Source organism: Arvicola amphibius, chromosome 11, assembly GCF_903992535.2.
Source record: "Arvicola amphibius chromosome 11, mArvAmp1.2, whole genome shotgun sequence".
Classification (NCBI taxonomy): Eukaryota; Metazoa; Chordata; class Mammalia; order Rodentia; family Cricetidae; genus Arvicola; species Arvicola amphibius.
In genome coordinates this window covers 3,566,954-3,576,134 of record NC_052057.2, presented here as the reverse complement: position 1 = coordinate 3,576,134, position 9,181 = coordinate 3,566,954, and the positions used below count along the sequence as shown (strand labels likewise).

The 9,181-nt window shown below is 43.6% G+C and overlaps 1 protein-coding gene across 2 annotated transcripts; it reads right to left on the bottom strand.

The window, feature by feature from the left end:
• Positions 1-3,703: 3,703 nt before the first annotated feature.
• Positions 3,704-8,489, bottom strand: Lrat (lecithin retinol acyltransferase). 2 transcript variants are annotated; one of them, XM_038347687.2, is made up of 3 exons: positions 7,708-8,489; positions 4,546-4,723; positions 3,704-4,372 (listed from the first exon to the last, which is right to left on the bottom strand). In XM_038347687.2, the coding sequence occupies exons 1-2, from the start codon at positions 8,245-8,247 to the stop codon at positions 4,568-4,570; spliced, it is 696 nt and encodes a 231-aa protein (XP_038203615.1). In that variant the 5' UTR covers positions 8,248-8,489; the 3' UTR covers positions 3,704-4,372; positions 4,546-4,567. The 2 variants fall into 2 exon arrangements, with proteins under 2 accessions (XP_038203615.1, XP_038203614.1); XM_038347686.2 differs by having other exon boundaries at positions 3,704-4,723.
• Positions 8,490-9,181: the final 692 nt, after the last annotated feature.

Below are 9,181 nucleotides of genomic sequence, written 5' to 3'. Positions count from 1 at the left end.
GCTACTTTTTAAAAACCACAGTAGTATTTGGTTTTTACCATATGTTCAGTGTTGGGTGTGGGTTCCATCTCGTGAACTGGGCCTTAAATGACATCAGATATGGTTTTAAGCCACCTCTGCACTAGCATATCTTGCAGACAGTATAGTTTGTGGCTACATACGTGTTTCCATTTCTCTAATGGTAGCATGCAGATTCCTTCACCAATAAAGGCTGTATGTAGGCACCAGCTCAACTTCTCCATGTTCAGTGAGTTGGGTAGGTGTTGTCTTATACAGTGGGACTTTGCTGTCAGTTTTCTGAGGGAAAGGATAGTCTTGGCAACAGCCTGAGTTGTTTGGGGATTCCCATGGAACCCTTTTGGCCAACAGCTCAATTAGATGAAACCCAGTTCCAGGCCTGGAACTTTTTCCACTTTCAGGCTGTTGTGGATAGATCAACAATGAATACGGTTGGGCAAATGTCTCTGTGGTAGGATGAGGCATCCTTTGGAAATATGGTATAGCTGGATCTTGAAATAGGTAGATTGTCATCCACGTACTGATTTCTGTAGTAGCTGTACAAGTTTACACTTCTGTCAGCAATGGACTTGTATTTCCCTTGCTCCCCATCCTCTCCAGCATAGGCTGTCACTTGTTTCAGTGATCTTAGCTGTTCTGACAGGGAGTGTTATTCTTAAAGCACTACTTAAACACAAAACCTTACTCTTACTGTTTGTTTGGTCTTCACTGTGTTAAGTGCTCTTGCATGGCTTTGTGACTTTGCTTACTGTGCCGAGTGTAGAACAGCCTAGGAAAGGGAGCTTTCTGCCTCAGTATTGGTAGTGTAACAGAGACGTCCTTCTACCTCCCCGTGACTGCTGTGTTCCTTGTTGAAAGGATCCAGGTAGAGCACAGTGAAGAAGACAGGTGATATTAACTAGAGCAAAGGAGACGAGAGTGGGCAGGGAGCAAAGCAGCCGTCAAAGGAACTGCTCTCCCAGTGTAAGGATGTCTAGGGAGGCATCATGCTGTGGAAAGTCTATAGCATTTTCCTGCCCAGATCTTCCGTAGGCCCAGTAGGATTAACTCTTAGGAGACTGACAGTATTAGTTTGAGTTCTTTATCAGTTTTAAACAAAAGCATATATAAAAGCATATAAGAGATTTCTGCTTTTTGTTTTTGTTTTTGTTTTTTGTTTGTTTGTTTTGGGTTTGGTTTTTCAAGGCAGGGACTCACAGAGATCTGCCTGCCTCTGCCTCTTGAGTTCTGGGATTAAAGGCATGCCATCAACACCTGGCTTCAGAGTAAATTTTTTAAATTAAAGGAAAAAAAGTTTATAAAATAGCCTTGCTTTACCAGGAGAAAATTGTCTTCTCTTAGGGCTTCAACAAAACCTTGCTGCATCTGCATTTCTTTATTTTAAATGGTGTTTCAAATTCTGAGACACCAGGGGTTGGGGTTCAGAACTCTTTATGATCGATAGGTCAATCTTCAGGGACACTCTACAGTGATATGACTTGGCTATCGCCGTATCAAGAGAATAGAAATACTATTAGCTGAGGAACTTGGGTCATAAAGATGAACCTTGACTGAGGAAGTCTAGAGGAATTTAACCTGCCTGCTTTGGGATAGAAAAGAAATGATTGGCTCAGGATTTCTTCTGTAACTGACATTTTTCTTCCTTGTTTGCTAATTAATCAAACCGAAGCAACAAAGAAGATATCCTCTTACCTGTAGGTTCAGCAATTCCAATGCTGAGGGACATTTACCTTTTCTGTCCTTCCTACAAAGGACAGTTGAATGATGTTATTGTAACAAAATAAACTCAGTCTCAGCTTCCTGCTCCTTACTGCTTTCTTCAAGTAAGTTCCTGACTCCTGAGCCGGATTACTTGTTCTTCTCTCTGTATCCCCACACTATATACAGGCTGCTGCTATAGCTGGCTAGAAAGTGGTATTGGACCAGGAGTGGTGGAGCACACCTTCAATCCCAGCACTTGGGAAGCTGAGGCCCGCATGACTCTCTGAGTGAATCTGAGTCAAATCTGGTCTATTGAGTGAGACTCTGTCTCACTCAAAAAAAAAAAAAAAAAGAGGAAGAAAAGAAAAATGAATGTGAAATTGCAGCACTTCAATGCTTAGCACAAAGTGAGATGAGCATCCAACAAATGATGGATTGCCTCTTGGTCAAATGATAGAAGAGACTCGAGATTATTTATGTTGATTCCAGCCCCAAGAACTTCATAGACTGTAAGGAAAAACCAAACTGTCTATGAACACATTTAATGTCAAACAGTATTTTCTGCTGCCTACAATAGTGATGTTTGAAAAACAGTTCACTCTGAGTTTACTTACACAAGTGCCCCCAGGGTGAAGGGAAATGACACCAACACATGACTCTCAGCACGATGATGCCTAAGGCCAAAATGTAAGTGGTTGGAACAGGCCCATAGAACACCTAGATTCTTTGATTTTGCCACTTAATGTTTTAATTACATAAAGCATGTAAGTAATTAAATGTTTAATTTGGATATTAAACAAAGTTTAATTATCATTATACCCCAACTGAATTTTTTTGTAGGAAAACTCACGGCAATAAAACCTCAGTTAAACTAAGATCTGCTCTTCAGTTTTGCTCCTATTGGACCACTGAGTAAAACAATTCCTCCTTTTCTCTGTAACATTCTTTTCACTGTTTTGTGGTTCCTTTGTTGTTGTTTTGAGATTAGGTCTTGTAGCCCCCACTGGCCTTGAACTCTCTATGTAGTGCAAGCAAGTCTTAAATCCCCTTTGTAACAGGCTGCTCTTAAATTCCCAGTCTTCTGCCTTCACATTCCAAGTGTTGGGACTAACAATGTAGCTCCATGCTTATCTATTTTGTGATTCCTTCTTTTTTTATAACTGCTGACATTTAGTAGGCAAGTGTAGTCCTCCAGCCCACACACACCTGGAGCGCTCCAGCTGCTGCTTCTGCCTTCTGCATGCAGGTGTCATAGGCATGTGACAGCTCCAATAACTGAAATGCAATTCCAACCTGTGATGTAACTTTTAGTGAATTTGCTAAAGTCTTGACCAGTCTGGTTCAGTGTATTCTGTAAAATCGCCTTCCATGCTAGGCATTGTTAATTTTGTCAAAGAGTAATTTCCTTAACTTACTTATTCAGGCTTTATATATTGCTGTGACACACCTCTAATAAGTTCATAAACTACACTTAAGGTGGAAATTTGACAGTAAAACTGTTTAATTAAAAGTGTCACCTCAGCCCCTAACATCCTTACCCCCAAAAGTCTGGAATGTTTGATTGAGGTGCTTCACCCCAGGCCCCTGGCATCTGTCTTGGAATGTTGGGTATAAACTCTGGATCAAGCCACCTCCTGTGGGAGTGGCCTCAGTCCAAACTCCACCTCCAAGAAAGCCTGCCAGACGGTGACCCCTACCCAGGGAAGGTCAAGACCACTCCCACAGGCTATTTTTAAACTGCTCCCCCACCCTCCCACCCCCCCCCCCCCCCCCCCCCCCACCCCCGCTGCCAGGAGCACTGGTGTTTGTTAAACCTGGTCGTCTTCTAATTTGGTCTGATTGACTTATTGCCTCGGCAGAGAGGTTTGTTGGTCCAGAAAATACTTAACAGAAACAAATCTGAGGTTTTTTTTTTTTAAAGGACAGTAATAAATTTAGTTTTAAAAAATAACTAACCAATGACATATATACAGATTTAAGGGCATAGGGAAGAAAATCAGACTTTATTTTATGTTTACCTGTTATGTTCACCTTTGTAGATATAATTACACTAGTATAATAAAGTAACCAGAAATACAGTTTACTTATCTATCTATATGTGTGCAGGTACCAGTATATTTATGTGGTGTGTGTGTGCACCAAATACTGGAATTACTTCAATCCTCTATCTCTTTACCTTTTAAAGTAGCCATACAGGCATATGAAAAGAAAGAAGGGAAACACAGTACCAGACTATTCAAAAGTGAATATAAATAGCTACTATCACTGTGCAAGAGAAAACATCTCTATGATTTCTGGCTACTTAATTCCTTATGCTCCGTAATACTGATCTCAGGACATGAAAATAATATTCTTGACTGACTTGAAATTGTATTATTACATGAAGAAAGGCAAAACAGAATGTGAGATTTGGTTTTGTTATGGCTAATTATCAAACATGTTCATCTAAATGAGGGAAAATGTTGCTTTTAGTGTCAGTCATTCAGTGAGCAGAATACATTTACAGTGAAGTTAGTGATCAGTTGGTAAGCCTGGCAGCAGAATGGAGCCAGGAGGAAAAGAGTGACCCAAGCAATTTCTTGTGACTGTCACCTCAGGGTCTGCTTTTCTGGGGCCGCTGAGTCCAAACAGGCTGTCCTGCTCCACAGCAGACCTGTCCCAGAGGACACAGAAAGGCTTTGTTGTGGCTTACATGGTAAGCACTTCATAGGGTTCTGATCACTTGTTTAAAATCTAGAACACAGTGTTGAAAGCCACATTTTCTCAACAAGCTTATAATGTTTTGTGATCTATAAATATAAACATAGGCCCACACAAAATACATACACATTCACGTGACGACTGGAAGCTAGCCAGACATCATCCACAAGCAGAATGGAATACAGAGTGCAGGAAGGGCTGTGTATGATGCCAGGCCCGTGTAGACAATGGACACCAGTCCCAAGACAGCTGAAGCAAGACAGCTTCTCTGATCACGAATGATGATCTTCACAGTCTCATAAAACTGGAAAACAAAAGCTAAGAATATTAGCAGCCATGAATAAAAGAAAGCACTTATACTACTAAGTAGTCTTTCTGGTTGTTTTGTCTCTACCAGGAACACTTTATGTCCCCAGTGACTTATGAAATAATATACAGAGTGTTACAGAACACTATAAAATGCACCACATAAAAGTTACCCAGCATTAAAGGGTAAAGGCAACAGTAAGTTAATTAATACTAATTAGCATATTCTAAAACTAACCTAAGAAGGAAGTTGCTAACCTTGAGTTTTAAAAAAAATAGGCAATTCTTCTATTTCATTAGCCTAAAATTTGGTGACACCAGTTTCATCTCTTAAAGTCTGAAGGCATAGAGTCGGTCATACTGGGTTGCCATAGCAAAAATCGTCACCAGTGGCTTCTGAAATGGAGACCTTAAATATGGCGCCCACCCTCAGTGGGTGCATTCCACTGTATCACTTCTTCACACGCTAAAGTACTTGGAAATGATATTGTTGCTCTGCCTTATTTGTTGTATGATATCAAATAAGGCATTTAAGATCTCTGTAAGTTTGAGACCAGCCTGGTCTACAAAGCAAGTTCTAGGACAGCCAAAGTTACACAGACAAAACCCTGTCTCAAAAAAAAAAAAAAAAAAAAAAAAAAAGACATTTAGCCAGTCTGGACTTCCTTCTTTATGGGAACACCAGGTAGCCCTGAAAAGAAATGAAATAAAATTCTTTCATATAAAAGAACAGTTAGTGTTCTTCTATGTAAGTTATTACAATTATTACTATTACTATATTTCTTGACAGCTATTTCTGTACCATTGTCATCACTAGAATTTAATGCTAGAATTTAAAATTTAATAAAAAAATTTTCATGTGATTTTTGCTATTTCTACTAGACTCAGGATCCTTTTCTAGAGTGTGGCATTGTATATGAGATGAGATCTTGCTGTATTGCTCAAGTTGACCCAGAACTCCAGAGCTTAATGGAATATCCTAAAGCTGGGAAGGTTCCTAAAATCTTTACTTTTTAATGCTTTTTTATTATTTTTAATTATGTGTATGTGTGTATCAGTGTATGGGTGTGTGCACATGAGTGCAGGTGCCCATGGAGTCCAGAGGTATCAAAAACACACCCCACCCAGAGCTAGCGTTACAGCACCTGTGGGTGCTGAGAGGTAAACTTGGGTCCTCTGCAAGAGCAGTGTGAACTCTTAAACTGCCGAGTCATCTCTGCAGCCCTGGTTTTCACATTCTCTTTTTCCTTGCTTTGAGAGAGAGTTTCACTGTGCTGTCCCTGGTTGTCTGGAACTTTGTATATAGAAGAGGCTGACCTTGAGAGCTGCAGGGATCCTCCTGTCTCAGCCTCTAGAGTGCTGAAGTCAAAGATGTGCAGCACTGTGTTTGACATAATTTCTAAATTATTAGTTTAATACAGTCAAGGACCAGCCGCAGATATGGTAGTATTCTTGTAGGGCTCCATTACTCGTGTAATTATATTCTATGTATAAGTACATAACCTAGTGATCCACGTAAAATTAAGCCAAGCTTGACTGTGTTTTAGTCCACAATGTGAATATAAGGCCATCCCTAGTCAAAGTTTTACATAATATCTAAAGAAATATCCAATATCCTATTAGCCATCCATACATTGTTTATAGGACAAACACCTAATGTATCTCTTCAGCTACACTAAAAAGATATAAAGTGGTTAAAATCAAACTGAATAAAGACTTGAAAATGTAACTCAGCAGAGTACTTGCTTGCAATGCATGAAGCTCTGGGGTTAATTCCCAACACCACACAAATGAAGTGTGGTGATACGTGCCAATAATCCTAGCACTTGGGTGGTGGAGGTACTAATATCAGAAGTTCAAGGTCATAATTGCCTACTTAGAATTAGACACCCGTCTAGGACGCAGACCCTGCTGCACACATGCGCGCGCGCACACACACACACACACACACACACACACACACGTCTCTCTCTCCTCCCCTCCCTCCCTTTCCCTTCCTTTTCTTCTCTCCCTCACTATACTCGGTCCCCCTACTCTCCATTTATTTGACCATCAGCCCAGGAGGCATCCCTAGAAAGGCAGAATTTCTAAGACTGGAAATATAACTCAGTTGGGTGATTGCCTAGAAATCAGCCAACCCTAGGTTTGCTCCACAGACCTGGGTGTGGTGAAGCATGCCTGTGGGAGGTAGAAATAGGAGATCAGGAGATCAAAAGAGTCATCCTCAGCTAGATTAGGAGCCTGAGGTCAGCCTTAGCTACATGAGACCGTGTCTCACAAAAGAGAGGGGAGAGGGAGTAGTAGATATGTAGAAGGTGTTAGGTTCACTTTTGTAAACACAGAGACATTTGAAAAACCCATTCTGGCAATAAGTCAGATAAAAGATACACAGTAGAAAAGGTGTAATAAATAGTAAAAGCTAAAAAGAAAGGGACTTAAATTTCACAATAGACTTATCCTCGTTATCAGTATAAAAATTCCTCGGTTCTGGTTCTCTGATTTCTGAGCCCTTGTGGAGTTAATTCTGGAGCGGGGAGTGGAGATGGGGGGAGTGTTCTAAAGGCTGCCTCCTGCCCACAGTAGCCAGGAACTCAGGGCAGCTGTGCTCATCTGCACAGTAGCTGCTTCCCTTGAGCCAGGGCACCCTTCCTGCTGTAATAGAGGCAAGTCTTAGAGGGTCTTGGGAGGGCCTGCCCTTCCTGAGGAGCCGGCACTCAAGGGGAAGGGGCTCATTTTCCCCTTTTTAGTTGCCCATACTCCAGTAAACAATCCCCAAACCATGGTCTTACAAACAACCCTAACTGTTGTGGTTTGGATAATCATGGCCCCATTGTCTCAAGTGTCTGAATCGTTAGTTGTCAGGAACACTGTCATCTTTCTACCAGAGCGTCCCTAGAAACACCGGACCTAAGAATGGTGTGGCTAGGGAGATGTCCAAAAAGATTCCGGATCCCGACCCCACCTCCTGTAAGTCTCTCCTACCTTCTCAGCCTGCGGACTGATCCGAGCATCATATCTGCAGTAGGTCACAAAGTGTTCGCAGTTGTTCCACAGTAGGCTGTAGGGGGTCAGCCCTAATTGCTGCTCAGCCCTGCATGCCACCTCCTCGTTGTGCAATGATTTCTTCTTGAGAGTCTCGTCTAGGTGATTGACGAGGATGTCTGCTCCGTAGGCAAAGTCCTCTACTGTGTCCACACGGATGCTGGCCACCTTGCAAATGACTCCGGGGATGAGACGCTTATTGGAGACCACCTTCTGAGTACGTCCCTTGTCTTTGGTTAGCGCCAGCAGGATGTCAGGCATTAGATGGGCTACACGGTTGTTCCCCAGGTAGATCCCATAGTGGGTAAAGTGAGTCCGTGACACCTCCAGCACATCGCCCCGGAGAAAAGAGCTGATTTCATAGGGACGGTTTCTCCCTGTCCCTCCAGGAGCGCACACGCTGAAGAGCTTGAAATTGGAGATGAGGAGCAACTTCTCTAGGAGGAGAGACACTGCTTCCAGCATCGGGTTCTTCATCATTCACGGTACCAGAGTTTTGCGCTGGCGCTGGTCTGTGCAAGGTGAGCTTGCCTGACAGCGGCGCTACAGCGCTGCTCACCTGCGGATCAGCACAGTGGAAGACTGCCTAAGTCCGGGAGAGCAAGAGAGAAGAGGAGATGACAAGTTACCCCGTGCTGGGGGCCGCGAAGGGGAGGAACCAGTGTCCTACAGCTGTGGGGACAGTGGTGCAGAGGCGCTTGAGGAGCCAGAGAAGTATCGCGCCTGGGGGCGGTGCTCCAAGAGCGCTCTTCTGCGTGCCTCTTATAGAGGTGCGGAGGGCGGGCCGAATGCGGTCACAGGCCAGAGAACAAGGATTGGGCGCGGGCGTTCTGCACCCTGGCTCTTCTGCTCGAGGACTCTGCCTCACTTGAGACCTTTAAACAGCCCACGTAGAAGAGAGGCCAGAGGCGTGGTCGCGCAACTGGTCCTGCACCTGTCGCGAATGGAGCGTCTTTCAGGAACTTTTGCTAGGAGAAGTGACCTTGGTACGATTTCTGGGCGAGACCGGCTCTAAAGAGTGTTGTTACCGCGGCACCCTCAGTTTACTAAAGAATTAGTAATCTCCAGAGTGCCCGAGCCGCGAATGCCTGCCGGTTCTACCAAAATTGATCTCTGTCGTTTTGGACAAAGAGTTAAGGTGCACTCAAGTGGCACGTGGAGAAGTGGAATTGCTCGCTGGGCATCCAGCCCCCCAGCGTGAACGATCGGAATCCTACAGCTCTGGACGCTCCAAGGCTCCAGCGCCCGTTGAGCGCGCGCCTTCCAACGGTCAAGAAACCCCAACGACCTCTCGCAAAACAGGAGTCCTGCCAAGTTTCCTTGATTCTAGGGTCCCAGCATCCAACGTTTGTGGGTTTTGGTAAAGCGCTGCCGCCGAAGGGAGACTAAGGAAAGCTGAACGCTGGGGCGTGGA

Bases quoted from the DNA above. Each gene is read 5' to 3' on its own strand.
- Lrat (XM_038347686.2), bottom strand. From the start codon at position 8,247: ATGATGAAGAACCCGATGCTGGAAGCAGTGTCTCTCCTCCTAGAGAAG. The intron at 4,724-7,707 runs GTAGGAGAGACT...TTTGTTTTCCAG, and splicing joins TCAGTCCGCAGGCTGAGAAG to TTTTATGAGACTGTGAAGAT.